The 22,752-nt window shown below is 40.8% G+C and overlaps 1 protein-coding gene across 3 annotated transcripts in view; it reads left to right on the top strand.

Moving 5' to 3' along the window:
• Window positions 1-22,752, top strand: part of GAN (gigaxonin) — a 67,121-nt gene that overhangs the window by 35,852 nt on the left and 8,517 nt on the right. For all 3 annotated transcript variants that reach the window (XR_004179716.1, XR_004179715.1, XM_031658065.1), the window contains exons 2-9: window positions 1,402-1,516; window positions 3,939-4,289; window positions 6,317-6,534; window positions 6,752-6,873; window positions 11,460-11,572; window positions 12,766-12,915; window positions 13,190-13,326; window positions 13,563-13,691. Coding sequence is in view for 1 of the 3 variants with exons in the window: in XM_031658065.1 (XP_031513925.1) it covers window positions 1,402-1,516; window positions 3,939-4,289; window positions 6,317-6,534; window positions 6,752-6,873; window positions 11,460-11,572; window positions 12,766-12,915; window positions 13,190-13,326; window positions 13,563-13,691 (1,335 nt within the window). In the remaining 2 variants the exon portion in view is untranslated. The remainder of the gene's footprint in view (window positions 1-1,401; window positions 1,517-3,938; window positions 4,290-6,316; window positions 6,535-6,751; window positions 6,874-11,459; window positions 11,573-12,765; window positions 12,916-13,189; window positions 13,327-13,562; window positions 13,692-22,752) is intronic.

Here is a 22,752-nt window from a genome sequence, read left to right as displayed (position 1 = left end):
AACTCCTCCACCTCAATATGTGAAGGACAGTTAGTAAAAAATGAACACGAGAGACATGAATGAATGTTTTGCGGAAGGGGAAACATGTGGCCACAAACATACAAAGAGATGTTCAGCACGTGGCTAGTAAGAGAATGCAGATGACAACCACAGTGAGATACCATATTTCACTTATTCAGTTGACAAAACTTAAGAAGTATGACAGACTCAAATGTTGTGGAGTTTATGAATCAACAGATGCTCTTACACATGCATAGTATATGAGGCTGTAAACTGCGCCACCTACTACGGAGAATAAGTTAGCATAATTCTACTCCCCGGAGTAGACCCAAGGGACATTTTTTTTTTTTTTTGAGGCAGAGTCTTGCTCTGTCACCTAGGCTAAGTGCAGCGGCGTTATCTCAGCTTACTGCGACCTCTACTCCCAGGTTCAAGCTATCCTCGTGCCTCAGCCTCCTGAGTAGCTGGGATTACAGGCATGTGCCACCACTGCTCCCAGTCGATTTTTGCATTTTTAGTAGAGATGGGGTTTCACCATGTTGGCCAGGCTAGCCTCGATCTCCTGGCCTCAAGTGATCCACCCACCTCAGCCTCCCAAAGTGCTGGGATTACAGGCGTGAGCCACTGCACCCAGCCGAAAAAGTATTTATCATAGTACAAAAGAGTCATATGCAGTAATAGTCGAAGCATCACGGTTCACAGTATCAAAAACCTGGAGACAACCCCAGATGCCCATTAACAGGAAAGTAGAGTGTTGCACGGCAGAAAGAACAGAAGAACCAGTGTGATGTGCACACCTCTATAAACTAAGTCATCTTTATAAAACAACAATAAAAAATGGATGATTAATAAATTATAAAACACCTTAAAATTTAAAGTATCTATTTCATGGATGCAGTAATAAAGCAAGGAAAAATTGAGCGTAGGATTTAGGATAATGGTTACATCCGATGGTGGAAGCAGAGGAGTGGATTGGTGGGAAAGACCATCTGGTTAGAAGCGGGCTATTGACAAGGTCTTAGCTTTTGTTTTGGATGGCAGGTTTGTGGAGTCCTTGTTACATTATTGAAGATTAATTAGGTAATTCAGTCCATTAGAAAATAAGCCTAAAGACAGTGAGATTTCCAAGGTGAAATACAGATTCATAGTCATGTGGATCTTAGTTCTTTGCTCATCTGTTTTGTTTTTGTTTTTTAAGAAGTAGTATTTGGGATCCTGGGACCAATGTTTTGTAGCTGAAAGTTATAAAAATACATAGACCTAAAGTTAACGAACTAAATTTTCTAGGTGGGGATGCATGTACTGATAAGTATCTTATACGTTATAGAGTATTGAGTACATAAATATTTATAGCTATTTCTGTTCTTTCATAGAAATTTTACATTTTTTTCCCTTTCTTAGGACAAAGTTAAACTATAATCCTCCAAAAGATGATGGATCAACTTATAAGATTGAACTTGAAGGGATATCGGTAATGGTTATGAGAGAGATCCTGGATTACATCTTCAGTGGGCAGGTATGATGAGAAACAAAGGAAGGAAGACCTAAGTAGAGGCTTCTCAAGCTCAGGGTGAGGGTCTCCTTTCATCCATTATATGACAAAGTAGCACTGTCATCTTCATCTTCTGTCACTGTGTGCATTGACTGACATCTCCTACTGGTAATGGCATCCCACGTGTGTTCTTCCATGGCTCTGCTCCTAGAGAAGCAGATGAAGTAAGATCTTAGACCCAAATCCCAGTTTGTTGCTACCATTCTGAGCTCCACCTTCTCATATGAGATATTAAAGAACATGGGATGCTGCCCTGGTTTTTGCTTTGGAATCCCAAATCCAATCTTGCTTTGTATCCACACAACTGGGGATACAAAACTTGTTTTGTCTCCATAGCATGGAAATAGGAACTTCCTGGGGCATTGTGGATTATTTGGTAGAGACAGAGAGTTCCTTGTAGATCGTTCCCAGAGAAAGAGGACTGACAGAAATGACAAGCAGCTTATTCACGATGCCCTGGTCCTGTTGCCCCAGTGGTACCCACATCCCTGCCCCATCCTCATTCTCTCTTCCTGATGTCCCTTTCCTCTCCATGTCCACTTGAACTTCTGGAGGCTTTGTGATACCCAGGGAGGAAAATGATAAGCGATCAGACTTCTTTCTTTTCCTTTGCCCTCCTCCAACTACCCATTCCCCATGATGTGATTTCAAGCATAGCATGAGGACTCAAGAAAAATCTTCCATGTGAATCAGGGCTAGTTATTTTTTTTGTTTTTTGGTTTTTGAGGTTTTTTTTAACCGAAGGAAGAGGTCAGTGCATCTTACCTTTGCTGTGTGAGAATGCATTTCATCTTTATTCTTTCTGAGATCTTGTTCCCTACTCTCTCCTTTATTCCTTCTTCATCCCTCTTGTTTTCCTTTCTGTAGGGGCTGTTTCTCCTACATATTTTCTAAGTATTCTGAATGTATTGCTTTCTTTGTCTAAATATATTCATTCTGTCCAGAGTTAAACGCAGTGATTCTCATCCTTTTTGAAGCTTTTGGTTTGATTTCATGCTTTCTCTCTTCTCTCAACACTAGGGGGTGGGTATGTACATGGATGATTGTTAAAAGTAAATGAATTTAAGTTAATTTGGGGACAGCCCGGAGATACTCTGTAGCATCACAAAACCAGGCCTAAGACCAACCTCTGGTCCAACTTGTAAAGTCAGTCCAGCAGCAGTTATTAGTATAACGAGTTATAAGCCAGTAAGAGCCTATTCATGTTTAGGCTTGGATTTGAAACTTGAAACCTTATTTACGGATTGACTTCTGTGATTTGTTTCCAATTTAAATTTAAAATGATAGTTGCAATGTAAGTTATAACAAACTCCTGAATTGGCAGTTTTGTTTTATTGAAATGCAATTCAGTGTTTTTTTCACGTGCCTATATTTGAAGAGTCTACAGCTGCCTGCTGTCTTGTGGCTAAATGTAATGTCATATAAATGGAACATTTTCCCCTACTTGTGGCTTACTCAACATACTACTTTCCAAATTTTTGTTTTTCAGTTTCTAAGACGATTGGCAATTATAGTTTTTAAGAAATCTGTGGTACAAAAAGTGTAAAATATAAAAATGTGTCTTGCTGTACTCTTCATGAAGTCTCCCTTGCATTTGCGAATGTGGGTGAAGTGCCCATGCTTTGGGGTCGTCCACTTAGGACTGTGGCAATATTTTGGAGAACTGTTTCTTTCCTGATGCTTTGGAACACTGTGAAGTGGGTGGAGAAAGAAGCATTAGTCAGAAAATTGAAGAAAATTAAGGAAAAGTAGATGTTCATAATGAGAAGAAAAAAAACTAAAAACACCCTTGTGTTAGGGATTCATTCCAAAAAGTAGTTTTGAGGCCTACATGTATCTGTCTGTGAACCAAATTGCACTGCGTACAGTGTTTTGGGATGTGGAATGAGGCTTCTGAAACACTGTAAACCCTTCTTCCTTCAAGGGATTAGCATTCAGGTTAGCATGCCATTTAGCAGAAGGGTGAACTTCATAGGTTGGGAGACAAGATTTTCATCAGTTCTGATGCTGGTACTTAATCATGTTGACTTTACCATAGAATGTAGAACTTTTCATTTCCCAAGCATTTGAGTCATTAAGGTTTTTCTCTGAATTACAGAAGTGAGCAACATGGACGGTTTACCCTAGAAGGGTGATTGGTGGTTGACATTGGTACAGCAAGGGCAGAGCTGGGAAAAGTTAACCAAGCACACATTTGCTTGTGTTGGTGCCTTCCAACTCTTGGGAAAAAAAAAAAAATGCTGGGTTAAACCGTATGAAATTGCCAATATTCTATTATCTTTGATCTAAAATAAATGGAAATTTCATGTGGCCCAAACTAATAGATGAGTGGTTTGGGTTTTAAATGTACACATTCAAATATAAGATAATTATGCTACTTTTTTAGATCAGGCTAAATGAAGATACAATCCAAGATGTTGTTCAGGCAGCAGACCTGCTACTACTGACAGACCTTAAAACCCTGTGCTGTGAGTTTTTGGAAGGCTGCATTGCTGCTGAGAACTGTATCGGTATCCGTGACTTTGCACTACATTACTGCCTCCATCACGTTCATTACCTTGCCACAGAATACCTGGAGACTCATTTCCGAGATGTCAGCAGCACGGAAGAATTCTTAGAACTGAGTCCTCAAAAGCTTAAAGAAGTGATTTCTCTTGAGAAGTTAAACGTTGGCAATGAAAGATACGTCTTTGAAGCAGTAATTCGATGGATAGCACATGATACAGAAATAAGAAAGGTACCTGTCATTTATAACATGGTCAAATTTGCCTTTGTATTTCTTTTTAATTACAGTTATAGTTGTTTTATTTTTCTTCTTCAACGTGAAAGACTTACAAAGCAGCAATCTAAAAGATACCTGTAAAACATGTTTTCCTATATCATGAAAGCAGTTGGTTTTTGAGACCAGTCTGCAAAAGCCCATGCCACACAATAGATCAGTGAAAATATTAACCCTTGTAAGGAGTGTAATATCCTTTGCATGTTGTTTTTAATGGGAAAATGCATTTCAAGCTCAAGCTGGAGATTATAGAATTGCAGTATCCCCACCCTGGCTCTCAGCTTCCTGACCTACTACATCACTAGGCTAACCTCTGCCAGGCCTCAGGTGCTTGCAGCAGGCAGGGGGGTGACACTTGGAGCGCTGGCAGGGGTGGAGGGGCATGGGCCTGAGGAGCTTCAGGTGTGATTGACACCACACAGGAGAAAGCAGGCAAGCTCTGGAGTTTGTGTGGCAGTGCAGTTTCGAGAGGGAAGGTCCTGGGAGTGACAGCCTGGAAAGAGGGTCTTAAAGAATATCAGCCGCTAGATCCAAATTGTGAATACCTTGGAGGAAGGAGCAAAATCACAGGACTTGAGGGTTTTGGGGGGCAGAGAGTCTCAGTCTGTCTCCCAGGCTGAAGTGCAGCAGCCAGAGTGGCACGATCATAGCTCACTGCAGTCCCAACCTTCCCGGCAGAAGTGATCTTCCCACCTCAGCCTCCGAGTAGCTAGGACCATAGGTGTGTGCCACCATGCCTAGCTAATTGTTTGATATTTGTAGAGACAGGGTCTCGCTGTGTTGCCCAGGCTGGTCTCAAACTCCTGTGCTCAAGCAATCCTCCCACTCCAGCTTCCCGAAGTGCTGGGATTACAAGTGTGAGCCTCCATGCCCAGCCAGGATGTTAAGTCTGATTATTATAAATAAGACAGTAGCTCCAATTACTGTTTTCAAAATAAGAAATATATTAAGTGTTAGAGAATGGATCTCAAAATGTATAATTGTACTGTTAATTGTTCTTGTAAGTTAAAACTCAACTATTAAGTTTTGATGATGATGAACATAATTTTTTGAATTCGGTAAGACTGGAAGTATGTGTATTTAGAAACCATATTTGTAGTATTATTTTAATTGGGACAGGTAAGGACAGGTAGTGTTCTGTTCTCCATGTGAGTTGGGGAAATTGGTAAAGGAGGTAGAAAAATTAGAAAAATTCCCAATGTGCTCCTACTCACCAAGATCACAGTGGGACATGCTGCTCCTCACCAGCTTCCGTCCTGCCCTCTTCTTGCCTTAAAGCAAGGGATATGCTTAAGGTTGGCTGGTTGCTGGGGAAGTGAGGCAGTTCTTTGTCCTTTGGTCATGCTGTAAAGACAGTTGATTTTTAAAACTCACAGTTTTATTTTACATTTGTAAAGTACTTTAGTCGGTTGGTTCAAATTTAGTGATTGAGCAGTAAAAGGATATAATTCATATTAGTCGTGTTAGATATTTTTTAATAGTAATTACTGCAGAAATGATTATATAGTACTCAGGATGTTTTTTAAATTTGGCTTTTGTATATTTTTCTTGTAATATTAATGTTGATATGTTATCTAAGTTTACCATATTGTATCGAGCTATTACTGTATATAATATTTGTATAAACATGATTTAACTCATGGCACATCCAAATGTGTGAAAGAAAGCAAATTATAGCTGGTATTTTCCCTCTCTTTTCCTATTGAAATGGGACTTCTTTAAGGTGTAAAGGAAGCTGCTTGAAACTTTACAGTGATACCTCAAACTGATGATTTTTTAAAATTAAACTTTTACTTATCAAGACTCTGGGAAGTAGACAGTCAGGGCCATGAGAAGATGTTCAAGCAGGACCGATGTGTCTCACTTGCCTGGTAATAACCTGAGTGTTAACCGTTTGTTTTCCATGAGGTGGAAAATGTAGATTCTAAAAATGATGCGTTGCATTTTCCATTGTTTTCGCCCCATCTTTCTTCCCTCTTCTGCAGGTCCACATGAAGGATGTTATGTCAGCTCTGTGGGTTTCAGGGTTGGACTCCAGTTATTTACGGGAACAGATGCTGAATGAACCATTAGTACGAGAAATTGTCAAAGAGTGTAGCAATATACCGCTCAGCCAGCCACAGCAAGGAGAGGCGATGCTGGCCAACTTCAAACCCCGGGGCTACTCCGAGTGCATCGTGACTGTTGGTGGAGAAGAGAGGGTGTAAGTATGAGGTGGGAGTTGTTTGAAAAGTGGTATATGGGAAGAGGTAGTTCCATGTAAACAAGAATTCATAATGTTTTTCAGTATCTAAAGCATAATTACATTCAGTTTTTTAGATGTGTTAAATATTCTTTAGTGCACTAAAACTAGTGATGGTTACTTATAAAAAGAACTGTACGAAGCATATTAACTACTGATCAATGATTTACTTCCTTAGTTCCCGGAAACCCACAGCAGCGATGCGATGCATGTGCCCTCTCTATGACCCTAACAGGCAGCTTTGGATCGAACTGGCCCCTTTAAGCATGCCGAGAATTAACCATGGAGTTCTCTCAGCAGGTACCGTTCTGTGGCAAATTTTCCTTAAACACCAGATGAAGTAATGTGTAATCTCAAGGTTTTACAGAATGACTCAGAGCCTTTTAAAGATACAACTTTATTATCTCTACATGATATTTTTAGTGTAGTTCTAGCTTTTGAGACCGTGGTTAGGAAAACCGTATCTTCTGTCAGTCCTTATTTTCCACAGATCTTCAGCACATAGCTGCTTTTCAGAACTAGTGGAGGAGCAATTACTTGATGACTTAATGTCAGGAGAGCAAACTTCAGTGAGGCTTACCACTAAGTAGCTGGAGGGCCGCACCTGGAACACAGCATTTCTTTGCACCATGGTAGTCCTATCTTTGAAATTCATGCAGCTTAGAATTACAATATGTAATTATATGAAATATGTTGTATAAGGCCGGGCACAGTGGCTCACACCTGTAATCCCAGCAGTTTAGGAGGCTAAAGTGAGAAGATCACTTGAACCCAGGAGTTCAAGACCAGCCTGGACAACGTAGGAGAGACAGTTGTCCTTACTAAAAATCAAAAAAATTAGCCAGGAATGGTGGCCATGCACTTGTGGTCCCAACTACTTGGGAGGCTGAGGTGGGAGAATCTCTTGAGCCCAGGAGATTGAGACTGCTGTGAGCTGTGATCACACCACTGCATTCTAGCCTGGGTGATAGAATAAGACCCTGTCTCAAAAAAAAAAAAAAAAAAAAAAAGAAGTTATGAGACTTTAGGAAATGCTACTTAAATAGGCAATGGCTTAAAGTTATTTACTACAGAAAATGTTTTACTTGACCTTTACAAGTTTGAAAACTACTTTATCCAAAGCTCTCCCTTAAGGAGGTGATACAAAAGATAGCCATTGAGGCATTGCCTTTGCTGGCTGCCTTTCTTTTCGCCATGGTCCTGCCCCCTTGTCCACCTGAGAAGTGTCATCTCACATCATTCTAATTATGGTCAGCAGCCCTCCTGCAGTCTTTATTTAATTGTCTTTCCCCAGCAACATTATCTTTAAAAATTTATTTTTTATTTTATTTTTCTTTTTAGAGATGGGATCTTGCTATGTTGCCCAGGCTATAACATTTTTAAAGCTATACTTTACCATTCTGTATCATACAAATGGCCAAGGCTCTACCATAGTATAGAAGTGGAGTCTTTTTATGAGTCCCGAAATTATTAAAGTTACTGTCAATAGTGAAGAGCTGGACAGAGTAGTGTAGCCTGCAGGATGTAGGTCTAGTGTCCCTATTGCATCATCTCAGAATTAGCTGCCTTACATTTCCCTCCAAAATATATACACATATTCCTAATTTTCACTCATACACACCTATCACAAAGGCTCCTATATCACTAATTTTTGAAAGTATCCCAGAGGGATTAGTGTTTCAGAAACCCAGCAATGGAAGGAGCAACTGTGTACAGTGGAATTGACGGAAACGGAAATGAGTGAATGAAGAGGTCCTCCCATTTGTCCAGCCTGCATTGTTTCTTTTTTTTTTTTTTTTTTGGCCTTTTAAAAATTGATTTTGACTGTTTCTTGTCATTCAGTTTTTCTTCTCTACCAGTTTGGAGTTTACATTCTTGTTAATAGTCCTTTAGGAAGATTACCTTAGAAATTACAGCCTATCTTAAATTAGCAAAGTCCAAAGTTAGTCAGTACCTGTGTTCTCTTCAGAATAGTTTTTCTTCATTTTCCATGTTCCACACTCTTGTAGTATTAAAATACATTATTACTAATAAATATGTACAGTAGATCGCCCTTATCCATGAGGGATGCGTTCCAAGACCCCCCCAGTGGATGCCTGAGACTATAGATAGTGCTGAACCCTGTACATACTGTGTGTTTTTACTGTACATGCATACCCATGATGAAGTTTAAGTTCGGCACAGTAAAAGATTAACAACAATAACTAATAATAAAACAACTATAACAATGTACTGTAATAAAAGTTATGTGAATGTGGTCTCTCTCTCAAAATGTCTTACTTTACTGAACTCACCTATTTTCGGACTGAGTTGATCATGGGTGATAAAACCACAGAAACCGAAACTTCACATAAGGGGGAGCTACTATATATGCAATATGTGTTTTTTTGATATATGTTGGATGGATGGATGGATGGATGGATGGATGGATGGATGGACGGACGGACGGACGGACAGACAGTAGGTAGATAGTTGATTGATTGATAGATAGATAGGAAGGCAGGCAGGTAGTTAGATAGATAGTGTTCATTTAGATTTGCCACTTTCTTTGTTCCTCCTTAACTCCTCAGACTTTCCACCTGGGATCATCTCCCTTCTCTCTGAAGTTCATCCTTTTGAATTTCCTTTAATATGGGTCTTTTAGTGGACAACACTCAGATTTGATTGCCTGCAAATATCATTATTTTGTCTTCATTCGTAAAGAATATTTTTGCTGAGTATAGCATTTCAGCTTGGTATTTATTATTTTTCAGCACATTGAAGTCATTCCCCTGACTTCTGGCTTCCATTGTTGTTAAGTCAGTGGCGAGTCTAAAAAATCTTTTTTCTGGTGTGTATTTAAAATTTTCTTACTATTTTCCATCTTTTTGTCTCACTGTGCTGTTTTCTTCATTACTATCTTTTGATTATCTTCTAGTCAATGACTTTTCTCCTTAACTGTGATGAATCTGCTATTAAACTTATCCATTGATTTTTTTTTTTAATTTCTACAAGTTCTTGTCTTTTTACAGGAGAATAACTTAATTACCTTCAAATCCACTCTTATTTCTATAGTTCCTGTTACTGGAGTTATCTTCAAGTTAATTTTTATTTTTTAAACATGATAAGCATTTGTTTAAATTATCTTTCTTTTTTAAATAAATATTAGACTTTATTCTTCATCATCCAACTTGAAAAAATCATCTTTCTGGTTACTGTAATATTTGAAATCTTTGCAAGACTATTTCCTATGATCTACTTCTGCTGGTCTTTTCTTAGAGTCTAATATTTGTTATGTCCGATATCTGTGGCTGGATGCTGCTCATTTTATTAAACATTATACGTAGCAGCCGGGCGCAGCTCACGCCTATAATCCCAGCACTTTTGGAGGCTGAGGCGGGTGGATCACTTGAGGTCAGGAGTTTGAAATCAGCTGACCAACATGGTGAAACCCCATCTCTACTAAAAGTACAAAAAGTAGCTGGGTGTGTGGTGGCATGTGCCTGTAATCCCAGATATTCAGGAACCCTGGAGGCAGAAGTTGCAGTGAGCTGTGATCACACCACTGCCCTCCAGCCTGGGCAACAGAGCGAGACTGTCTGAAAAAAAAAATCGAAAAAAATTATTTGTAGCCGTAACTTTCTGCCTTAGATGTCCTGGGATGTTAGAATCTAAGTCTTAGATTAAGGTCCTTTCTTCTACAGAAGTTTTGCATTTGTCTCTGCCAGTTGCCTGAAAACATTACTAATTTGGTATTAACTGTAAATTAAATTCAAGGCTTATAATTTCCCAGATAGCAAGGAGGTTTAAATCTGAATACGAATTCTGGTTGGCCTTCATCCTGACAGTGTAGAACTTTGGAGAGGATCTCCTGCCAGAAGCTACATTTTCTGTGGACCTGGAGCTTAAACGTCTGTCTTTTTCATCCCGAGGACAAAAGATTTAGATTTTCCTAGATTGGAAATGCCCTCAGAGTGAAATGGTTTTCATGCTTGGTAACCTCTGTAGGTCCCAATTTTCCCCTCAGTTTTGCCTTGTTATTTTGTTGGCTTCTCCTCTTCTAAGAAAATTATTATTGTTGTTATTTTTGAGACAAGATCTCACTCTGTTACCCAGGCTGGAGTGCAGTGGCATGATCATGGCCCACTTCAGCCTCCCACTCCTGGGCTCAAGTGGTCCTCCCATTTCAGCCTCCTAAGTAGTTGAGACTATAGGCAAATACCACAATGCCTGGCTAATTTCATTGCTTTCTGTAGAGATGAGGTCTTACTGTGTTGCCCAGGCTGGTCTTGAACCTCCTGGGGTCAAGCAGTTCATGTACCTTGGCTTCCAAAAGTGCTGAGATTACAGATGTGAGCCACCACCACCCAGCTAAGATTATTTTTTAAATGTTTTATGCAGCAAATTAAGTGTTTTTTGCGGAAGAATAACCTAATACACCATTACATGAAATCGGAAGTTCAGTTGCTCTTAGATCCTGTTTTGAATAGAAAGTGCACACAGGTGCTTCAGATCTGGGTATTCCTGGGGTTTTGAATGAACAGATGTGCGCTGTGGTGTGGATGTTGTATGAGAATCCCAGAGGCTGGGAGGGAGTGGAAGAGATGAACTGACATGGCCCAGAGCTGGCCGGTGACTGAATGGGTGACGTCAGGCTTCCTTTTTCATCATAGGGTGGTGAAAATCCACTCAAAGACAGTAATGAGTAAAGCGAAATGGTCAAAGTGAGTCACAGGTTGGGCTCCATCACCAAGGATCCAATGGGATGTAATAAAAGTCCTGAATCCAAAGAGAACATTGTTGTCGTCAGAGAGTTTCTTCAGATGCTGTTTCTATATATTCTATGGCATTTATGGGTGTTGAAGGCTCACATTTCATATTTCTTGTGTTTCCTTTGATCTTTGCAGAAGGATTTTTGTTTGTATTTGGGGGCCAAGATGAAAATAAGCAGACTCTTAGCTCGGGAGAAAAGTATGATCCAGATGCAAATACCTGGACAGCATTGCCGCCCATGAACGAGGTAAAACACTGGTTTGGTTTGTTTGATGTGTTTCTCTTTCCCCTTAGCACTTCTGTTTGTTTTGTGTCTGAGTTCAGGGAAGAAACAGCAGCCCTGCCAAGCCCCCGCCTCGTTTGCTCCAACCTCTCCTTCTAGTGCCCGTCTGTCCTCGCCTTCCTGGCCCTCACTCATTCTGGCCTCCTTCCGTTTCTGAAATCTTCCAGGAATGCTCTCACGCCCGCCTTCCCGTTTGTCCTGCCCTGTGCAGATGCCAGCGTGGCCTGCCCCCTCCTCGCAGCACCTTCTCAGCGGGCCTCCCTCCTGCCTCTTAGCTCTCCTGTCCCTGTCTTCATACCACGTCTAACCATCTCATGGACCAGGCATTTTGAAGTTTTTCACATAAGCTCTTTGATGGCAGAGAATTACGTGTGTTCTGGTCAGTGTTTCATTTTTTCAGCGCTAGAATCGTGCTTGGCACATAGGGTTCACTACGTAAATATTCGTTGACAAACGGACATGAAACACCTAGGGCTTCTGTGATCCCAAATAGCCTTGGCCTGACCCTGTCCTCCACAGCCCTTTCTGCCCTGGTCAATACTAGCCTTTCCCACATCAACCTGAAAATACTGCCCATTGTTATGCAAAAATAATTGTGTTGAACCAGAGGTAACAGTTCGTTTTCTTTTTGTGAGCTATTATGGGTTAAAAAGTGAGGATTTTCTGAGGAACTCACCACGTATTTCATAACCTTGTTTTGAGAAATGACTTTGGCCTCTCTGGCTGTTGTGCTGGAAGAGGGGCTGCTAGGGAAGCCAGAAATCTTTAAGAAGCATTACCGGAGAAATGGTTTTGAACGTGTTACTTCCAGCTGGAACACTGGGAAAAAGAGATGTCTCTAATTTTTAAAAATAATTCCAACTTTTATTTTATACTCGGGGTAGGTATAAACCTACATGTGTAGGTTTGTTATGTGTGTATATTGCATCATGCTGAGGTTTGCAGTAAGATTAATCCAGTCTCCCAGGTGTACTGAGCATCGTACCCAATAGTTAGTTTTTCAGCCTTTGCTCCCCTCCCTGCCTCCCTGCTCTAGGAGTCCCCAGTGTCTATTGTTGCCATCTTTGTGTCTCTCTAATTTTTATTAAGTATATGAATATTAGCTTTTAATATGATCCTTGGCCTTGTGTGTTCAGAGATCGCTGATGTCGTTTCAGGCAAGACATAACTTCGGAATTGTGGAGATAGATGGGATGCTGTACATTTTGGGAGGAGAGGATGGTGAAAAGGAGCTGATTTCCATGGAGTGTTACGATATTTATTCTAAAACCTGGACAAAGCAACCTGATTTGACCATGGTCAGAAAGGTGAGGACCGCATTTTGTGGTAACTAGTTTGTGTACACATTGGATTTTAAACTTAATGTGTCTTCATATCCTGAATAAACCTTTAATATAACTGATAGTGTTAAAAGAATTAACTTTATAGAAGTCTGCCTTTATTGGTAGTTTGCCTTCCCTGTCATCAGCCACACACCAAGATAGGAAGGTGGGCATGTGTGAGAGTTTACCCTGGTGGTGGGCACCACCTGACCTGAATGAGAAATGTTGCCTCTCCCCCACCATTGTTTTCTACTTTCAGATCGGCTGCTATGCAGCTATGAAAAAGAAAATCTACGCCATGGGTGGAGGCTCCTATGGAAAGCTTTTTGAGTCTGTGGAGTGTTATGATCCCAGGACCCAGCAGTGGACTGCCATATGTCCCCTGAAAGAGAGGAGGTACACGGATGTGGGTGGACTTTGTAGATTCCCTCGCTCTTCACTGGGTCTGGAGCCCTTACCCTACCTGGGTTTTGTTCTTTTCTTTCAGAGTAACCTTTTCTTTGACTTGGCATTTCCTGAGAAAGGAAGGCCTACATAGTAATGCTGCAGAGTTAAACCAGCATAAGAGGAACGAGGGAGTGAGATCTCGCGTTGTACTGCTTGTGCCTGATACGCTGTGTGTGGCCTTTCAGGTTTGGAGCAGTGGCCTGTGGAGTTGCTATGGAGCTGTATGTGTTTGGGGGAGTCCGAAGTCGTGAGGACGCCCAGGGTAGCGAGATGGTAACTTGCAAGTCCGAGTTCTACCATGACGAGTTTAAAAGGTAACTAAGAATGGTTTCACGTAGCTACTGCAACTTTTTCTTTGTGCTTTCAAAGTTGTATTTTAGCTTTGTTTAGTTTTGTTTTCAGTCACTTTATTAAATTATGGGTTTAGGAGATATGTCTAATGCATGCTAGGTATTTATTCAGTGACTTCACAAGTGCTAGTGACTTAAAATGTCTCTAAATAGAAAATGTTTCTAATATGTAGATCAGATCTTGACACTTAGTTGCTTAAAATCATTTATTGGCTCCCTATAGCTTTTAGGAAAGAGTTTAAAACTCCTTACCTTGTTGGGCGTGGTGGCTCACACCGGTAATCTCAACATTTAGGGAAGTAGAAACTGAAGATTGCTTGAGCCCAGGAGTTGGAGATTTGCCTGGGCCACATAACGAGACCCTGTGTTCTCCAAAGAAAAATAAATAAACTCCTTAACTTAGCATATGTGGCCTTTTGTGATATGGCCTTTGCTTTTTCTGCTACTAACCTGGATACTTTACACTGAGCCACTTTCCCCTGCGAAATCAAGTATGATTGTCTCAGCTCTGTGTTCATATGCTGCTTCTTGCCTAAAAGCTTCCTTCCCGCTGAGCATCCAGTTAGCTTGGCCTTTTTCAAAACTGCTTAGTTTTCAAAACCTGGAGAAAGCCTTCTCACACCTTCTACTCTGATTCAAATCCCTTCATCTGTGATCCCAGGCACTCCAGAGAAGTCTCTCTCTGGGGTTGTAACTGTTAACTGCAAGCAACTTCAGGGCAAGGTCCACCTTCGTCAGCTCTGTATCCTGGCTTCCAACATCCTACCTGCTTGTATCAGATACTTAGTAAAATGTTGATTAAGTGGCTAAAGCGTGGTGTCCGAGATTCTTAAAACCTCTGAAAAGTGCCACTTATGTCTTGTAGAGTCGATAACATCCTTCTCGATGTCTTCTCTCTTTCCTCACACATTTTATTGTTATAACCACTGAACAGTATTTTTATTGCGGTAATATGTTTAAATCCTAAGGGGAAATGGGTATGCTAACCATAATTTTATTTGAGTAGTTCAGTTATGTTACCAGAAGAGGGTGCCATAACATAATGTTTAATTTCATGCTGTTTTAGATTAAGGCAGTCAGTGAGCAGTTACAAAGATGCTGGAAATGCAAGTAAATGCTACCTAACTTGTATTTTAAATTTAGGATATTTGCATAGCCTTTTTTTCTAATTATAGGAATAGACTATCTTAGGAAAGTTTATTAGAGAGCAGTTTAGAGGATACTTGCTGTAGTGGGGCCAATTTTCAGACTTCTCTACATTTTTCCTTCCTTGTTACATGACTGGGAGGGCTGACAGCCCAAGGGATGAAGGCCTTTTTTTTTTCTTTTTTTGAGACGGAGTCTCGCTCTGTCGCCCGGGCTAGAGTGCAGTGGCATGATCTCAGCGTACTGCAAGCTCCGCCTCCCAGGTTCAAGCAATTCTTCCCCCTCGGCCTCCCGAGTAGGTGGGACTACAGGCACGCACCACCATACCCGGCTAATTTTTGTGTTTTCAGTAGAGACAGGGTTTCACTATGTTGGCCAGGTTGGTCTCGAACTCCTGACCTCATAATCCGCCCGCCTCAGCCTCTCAAAGTGCTGAGATTACAGGCACGAGCCACCACACCTGGCCTATCAGGTTGTTACATATTTGTAGTGGATAAGCTTTTAATACAACTATTACTTGCTTTAAGTTCATAATAATTAAACATAAGACTGTTGTTCCTTCTTTGCTATTTAAAAGCACTTCCAGGCCAGGCACAGTGGCTCAAGCCTATATTCCCAACACTTTGGGAGGCCAAGGCAGGCGGATCACTTGAGGCCAGGAGTTCAAAACCAGCCTGGCCAACATGGTGAAACCCTGTCTCTAACTAAAAGTACCAAAAAAAAAAAAATTATCCAGGCCTAGTGGCACACGCCTGTAGTCCTGGCTGCTCAGAAGGCTGAGGCATGAGAATTGGTTGAACCCAGGAGGTGGAGGGTGCAGTGAGTCGTGATTGTGCCACAGCACTCTAGCCTGGGCAACAAAGTAAGACCCTGTCTATAAATAAATAAATAAATAAAAGCACTTCCAAATAAAATTCATGTATGTTTGGTTCCTTATTCCTAAGCTCTCCAATGTTTGTAAATAGAATAAAGAAAGCTGTTAATTTATCTTATCAATGTAAGATTCTAACATGTTTAGATAACATTAAACACACATACAACACCAAATGCCATGTATTTATTTAATCTTCAAAACAGCACTCTGAAGTGTATGTAGGTACTGTTACTATTCCTATTTTCCATATGAGGAAATCACAGCACAGAAAGGGTGAGCGATGTGCCCACAGACAAACAAGGAGCAAGGAGCTGAGGCGGGATCTGAACTCAGGCATTCTGGCCCCAGAGTCCACCTTTTCAACTACCACAGTAGGTTGACTTTAAAATGTAGGCTTTCCTATAACTATTGATAGAACAAAACAACATGTAGGAGTAGTTTATTTCTTAAAAGATCAGATGCAAATGTGTTACATTGGCAGAGCGTGGAAACTGTAGTTGCCGGATGAGCAGTCCATATTCGATTGGAGACCATGTCGATTGTTTTTAAGTAATCTCTTGTCTTTCCTGTCTTTGTTCCCTATTTTTAGGTTAAAACTTTCCGGGAAAAAAAGGCCATATCTTATTCTTTTCTGTTTTTCTGAATAAAAGCAAAACTGCTTGAAAGGCAAGCGAAGAAACTGCCATAAAGTATTACCAAGTCAGAGCAACAGCGTCATATACCCAGAATGACAGTTTGTCTATTTCTGTTCCTTGTGTCCCTATTCTGTTAGTAACACTACTGTCCTCCCAGTCATCCATGTTCAAAAAAGGGTCATCTTGGCCGGGCACAGTGACTGACACCTATAATCCCAGAACTCTGGGAGACCCAGGTGGGAGGATCCCTTGAGCCCAGGAGTTCAAGACAACCCTGAGTAACATAGAGAGACCTTGTCTCTACAAAAGATTCAGAAATGAGCTGAGCATGGTGGTCCGTGCCTATGGTCCCAGCTACTCGGGAGGCTGAGGCAGAAGGATCACTTGAACCTGGGAAGTGGTGAAAGCTGCAGTGGACCATGATCATGCCACTACACTCCAACCTGAGTGCCAGAGCAAGACCCTGTCTCAAAAAAGGGAGTCATCTTGAATTCTGTCTTGTACTTTGCAACTCATCAGTTGCCAGGTCTGGTCCTTTTTTAAATCTCAGTAGCACTTTTCACATTTCCCACCTTCTCTGCCCCGCTGCTCTCCTCACAGTCACTCCTTCATCTGTGTAGTGTCTTTAGCCTCTGGCCAGCCTTGCCTGTGCAGTTACTCATTTGTGGTTTTGAAAGACGAACCTGACAAAAACTTTTTGCTCAGAGTTTTTGATTGCCCTTCTCAAAGTTCTTGACTGTTTCCCATTGCTTACCAAGTAAAGATAATAGTACTTAGCCACCTACTCAGGGTTCTCCATGATTTGAAGGTAACAAAAAGCTTCACCCTTTTTTAGTATCTTTCTTTCACATGTCCTATACTCCAGCTCACTTTTTAAACCCTCTTGTGTTTTACTGCCTCCGTGCATTTGCTTAGCCTGGATGCCCCTCTACTTCATTTTTTACAGTATATGAGTTATATTAACTGTTCTTTGAAGTTGAGGTCTGTCAGTTTCCTCTTTTGATTCCTGAATATATAACTAGAATAGACATACTTGACAACTGGCAGAATCACCATACTGGTTCTCTGACACATGGATTGGGGGCCACTGTGACAACAAGGGCTAAGTGGAAGTCTCTGGAACTTTCCTTCTCTACCAAAATAGAAAACCAGAAGCAATACTGCATCCTGGGGGAATCTGCAAACATTATGCCACCATCAAAGACTAGAAAATGCAGGAGAGGCGATGCCTATCACATCCCCACTTAATTCACCTAGAAAAAGTAGAAAAGTAAAATGGATCTCGGAAAATCTTAGAAATTTTTTATTTCAAACAGTATGTTATCAATTTTTAAATGTTTGTGTAGTTTGTTTTTAGGTTTTCCTTTTACTTTGGGTTTCTTTTACTCTTTTCTAGCTTCTTCAGGTAGAATTCTAGATTACTCATGGTAGATGTTTTGCTTTTTTAATGCACACAGCAAAAGCGTTCATAAACTTAATCAGGTGATCATACTGATCCCAGATTCTGTCTCAGATGTAATATCCTCACGCAAATGTTGTATCTTTATGAGGCACAATTCCCAGCCTTAGTATGGCAGCGATTGACATAGCTAATGTATTTTCTTCATACCAATTTGCAAGGGTCACCAGAAGCAGTTTGCTTTTACTTGTCAGGGGCAACAGTACACCTGCACAGCCTTGCCTCGGGGCTGTGTCAACTAATATATAATGGGCTAATGTCTGCTGTGTAGTAGTCCACAGATACTTTAATCATCATGATGTTCCACAAAACATCTCATTGGTCTACCCCATTGACCACATTGTGCTGTTTGTATCTGATGGTTGGGAAGAAACAGGTACTTTCAGATGCCTTAGTAAGACTTGTGAACTAGAGGATGAGAGATGAACCGCACCCTGACCACATCTATTTCAGTCATGGTCCAGTCAAGAGGCAAAAACCACACCAGTGATTTGAATAGGGAAAATGTAATATATGTAATTATCACTAGTAAGAGACAGTCAGCTACTAAAAGACTCTGAAAACCGCAGAAATAGCTAACATAGGAAGTACAGCTGCTACCTTTAGGGCAGAGGAAAAACACCTGTGGAGGGAACAAATTAGAAAGTATCTTCCCCACCCCACCAGGCCGAGATTCATCCCATTGGAAGTGTGTGTGCTGAGGCCACTGGAGAGCAGAGCACCAGGGTGCCAGGGCCAGAGAAACAAGCTGGAGAGTGTGCACCCCTGGTCTCCTGCAGGCTGGTAGGAGCACACACAGGAGGAGTGAGAGGAGGGCAGCCGACAGCGGCAGAGCGGCCCTTTCGCCCCCAGCCTTGCCGCAGTCTGCAGCCTCTGTGGACAGAAGACCAGCTTCTACACGTGGTTCATTTCTCCATGGTATTTTCTGTTTCATTGATTTCTACACTCACCTGTATTACTTCCATCCTTTTACTTTGGGTTTCTTTTACTCTTTTCTAGCTTCTTCAGGTAGAATTCTATATTACTTATGGTAGATCTTTTGCTTTTCTAAGGCAAACAGTGAAAGCCTTCAGCTTTCCACAGAGCACCACTTTAGCTGGACATACTGATATGTTTTATTTTCATGACCATTCAGTCTGCAGTATCGTTTTTCCTTCTTCAGATTGGATGGTTTCTGTTTCTCTGTCTTGTTTGCTGCTGCTTTCTTTTGTTATCTCCATCTAATGAATTTTTTTATTTCAAGTATTATGTTAGCAATTCTAAAATGTTTGTGTAGTTTGTTTTTAGGTTTCTGAATTTTCTGTGCTGAAATTTCTTATCTTTCCATCACAAGCATATTTTTCTTTCTCATACTGAGCATCATTGTGGTAGTTGTGTTCAAGTCCTTGCCTGTTAATTCCAGTATCTGAGTCATCTCAAGAGTTGGTGTCTATTGATTGTTTGCTCCCTTGAGAAATGGGTTCTCATTTTTCCGGCCTTCTTTTGTTGAGAATCTCTAGACTGGATCCTGGATGTGGTTACTATTACGTTGTTGAGGCCTTGAATTTTCTTATATTGCTTTAGAGTGTTGCTGTGAGTTTTAGTCAGCAATTGACTTCGTTAGACATAAATTGCAAGCCGTGCCACCTGCCATGGGTGGCAGCTGAAATCTCAATCCAGTTCTCGAAGCCTCAGTCATAAGCATACATGGTTCCAGGGTTAGTTGAAGACTTGAGATGAGTGGATGCGCACAAATTGAGGGGTGCTTCTCTACCTCTCTTCTTTCTCAGGTTCTCCACTCACACTTTGGAGATCCTGGTTGCCCCAAGACCCCTTTTCCTGATTGCTGAGTCCTGTAGCCAGAAAGATGGCTATCTTTTCTGTAGGGGTTTAGCTACCCAGAGCTGCCCCCATGAGGCTGCCTTCAGAGAAAGCTACCAAGAAGCAGGGAACTTAGTCCATACGGGTTGCTTGCTCAATCAACTTTCCATTGCTTTCCGGAATCTACCTGCTTTTCTTCAGTTTCCAGAGCGCTCAGGTAGTTGTATTTTGTCCAGAGTTTACAGCTGACACTTGCAGCAGCTGAGGAGCCATTTGAAGAGTTTCTTCTGCCATACTGGAAGCAGATGCCTCACGATAGCTCTCTTTTTCTTTCCTCCTCTCCTTTCTCCTCAATTGATTGCCCTCTTTTCCTCTGTAGCTCTCTTCCTCTCTCCTTTCCTGTCATTCCCCTTCTATTTCCCTGTCTCTGAAGTTCACTGTTGTAATTCATGCTGTATTTTAAAGCTTCAGTCTCAGAGCAGTCTTAATTCTGAGTTACCAGAGGGTGCATCATTATAGCCCCCAAGTACTGACAAGCCCATGTTTGAAAACATTGTAACTGAAGACATGATATTGCCTTGTTCATTGCAAAAATTACTATCGTTTAATGATACCTTCTAAGTACTAGAAACTATGCAAAATACTTTACATTGGTATTTCATTTCATCCTCACAACAATCATTTGAGGTTGGTGATGGTATCTGGTATCTCACTGGACAGATGAGGAGACAGGCTGGGACAGCTAAACTGTTCAGGTCAGTGAGAGGATGAGTGGCATGTAAAACCTCATGGCCCTTTATACCTGTTTTGTAAGCAGCCACACCTGAAGATGCAATTCAATTAAATTTTCAAATTAGTTCTGTTTAATTTGAAGCCTCGTCTTTACCTAAAATAGATCACCTAGGCTTATTTTTCTGAAACCCAGGAACTGAATCATTGATGTGCTTAGGACAAAACCTGGTAGATCATCTATGTAATCCAGTTTCTTTAGCTTAATACAATCATTCCAGGGATGAACTAAGTTGGTTTCATTCAGAATCTGGGAAGAACTTAAATGCTGAGGTGTAGTTATTTATGTTTACGCCTAAAGACGTGAAATGTGAATAAACCAGCATTGTAGTTTGATGTTTTTCAAACATTTTCTTTCAAAGTTGTGTTCAGGGCCTCCATTTTCTTTTTTTTTTTTTTTTTTTTTTTTGAGACGGAGTCTGGCTTTCAGCACAAGCTTTTAGATTTTTTTCCCTTTTCCATTTTATTGGAGGCATTTGGGAGGCAGGGTTCAAAATCTATATCCCAGTCCCAGCAAACTACCTGACACCTATCAACATTCAGATGTTAGTTGAATCAAATATTAGATGAATGGCATTAGAAGCATGGTGCTTAGCTTTGTTTCTGAGTTGTTCTGTGATCATTAGGCTTCTGTGTTTATTGGAATTCTAAATGTGGAAGCTACCTGCTGTAGAAGAGTCTAGGAAGAGTGTTCATTGAAATAAAAGTAGTGCTGTTTGGGAAATAATTGTACATTTCTATTTGACATTGAGATGCCCTGGCTGCTTCACAGCATAGAGTTAGAGATGATGGAGTGATGACCAAATGACTGTGTCCCAGTGAGGGTAGGCCTGGACCTTGGTTACTCTTAAGACCATTTAGATGCATTCCCAAGGTCCTACTGAAGTCCGCTGTGACCTAGCTATGCCTTTTAGCTGTTAACAGATGATTGTTCCCTGAGAGAACATTATTATTACCTAGCAGGGTCTAGATTTACTCTTTAAGAGAAAGAAATAAAAAACTTTTTTTTTCGAATACTATTATAGACTTGTAGAAAAGTTGTAAAGTCAAAGAGTTCTCATTTCCAATAAGTCATTCACTCAGCTTCTCCTAGTGTTAACATCTTACATGACTGTAGTACAAGCATCAAAACCAGGATATTTACATTGTCCAGAATTATTAGGTAAACTACAGACTTACTGGAGTTTCACCAGCTTGTCCTCTAATGTCTTTTTTCTCAGTTTCTAGATCCAATCCAGGATTCTACATTGCATTCAGATACTGTGTTTGCTTAGACTCCTTTAATCTGTGATAGTTCTTCATTCTTTTTTTTAATTTTTTTTATTTTATTTATTTATTTATTTATTTTTGAGACGGAGTCTTGCTGTGTCACCAGGCTGAAGTGCAATGGCACCATCTCAGCTCACTGCAAGCTCCACCTCCTGGATTCAAGTGATTTTCCTGCCTCAGCCTCCCGAGTAGCTGGGACTACAAGTGCGTGCCACCACTCCCAGCTAATTTTTGTGTTTTTAGGAGAGACGAGGTTTCACCATGTTGGCCAGGATGGTCTCGATCTCTTGACCTTGTGATCCACCCGCCTCAGCCTCCCAAAGTGCTGGGATTACAGACGTGAGCCACCACACCCAGCAGGTTCTTCATTCTTTCGTTGAGTCTCACGACCTTCGTCCTCTTGAAGGTTATTGGTTCGTGTTTTTTTTTTTTGTTTTTTGTTTTTGTAGGATCTCTTAATTTGGATTGATCTAATGATTTCTTGCAATTAGACTGAGGTTATGCAGTTTGGCAATACCACAGAAGTCATATTATGCACTTCTCTGCATCATATCAGGGAGAACACATTGATGTGCCTTGTTGCTGGTGACATTAACCTTGATGACTTGGTTAAGGTGCTATGTGTTAAATTTCTCCGCTGGAAAGTTAACTGATTTTCTTGTTGTGATTAATAAATATCTTAGTGGAGATAATTTGAGAATTTGCAAAACCATTTTCTCCTGAAACTCTCAAGCACTCATTTGAGCATCCACTGGTAGACCTAGCCTGCAGAAGTCATTACGGTGGTGTTTGCCTGATGATGATTTTGTTTCCGTCATTCCTCTGCATTTATGAATTGGAATTTTTCAGTAAAGGAAACCTGTCCCTTTTTCCTGTTAATGTTTTCAAATTATTTATAGTATGTGGATTCATGGATATTTATTTTACTCCCTGAGTTATAAATCCAGCACCATCATTACTGATTTTCATGCTCACATAGTTCCAGCCTCGGCTGTCAGGAGCTGCTTCACCGTGGCTTCCTTGTCCTTTGACACACCCCCATCCTTTTTTAAG

Source organism: Papio anubis, chromosome 18 (genome assembly GCF_008728515.1).
Source record: "Papio anubis isolate 15944 chromosome 18, Panubis1.0, whole genome shotgun sequence".
Classification (NCBI taxonomy): Eukaryota; Metazoa; Chordata; class Mammalia; order Primates; family Cercopithecidae; genus Papio; species Papio anubis.
Note: the sequence above shows the minus strand (reverse complement) of the source record. Positions and strands in the feature narration are given on the sequence as shown.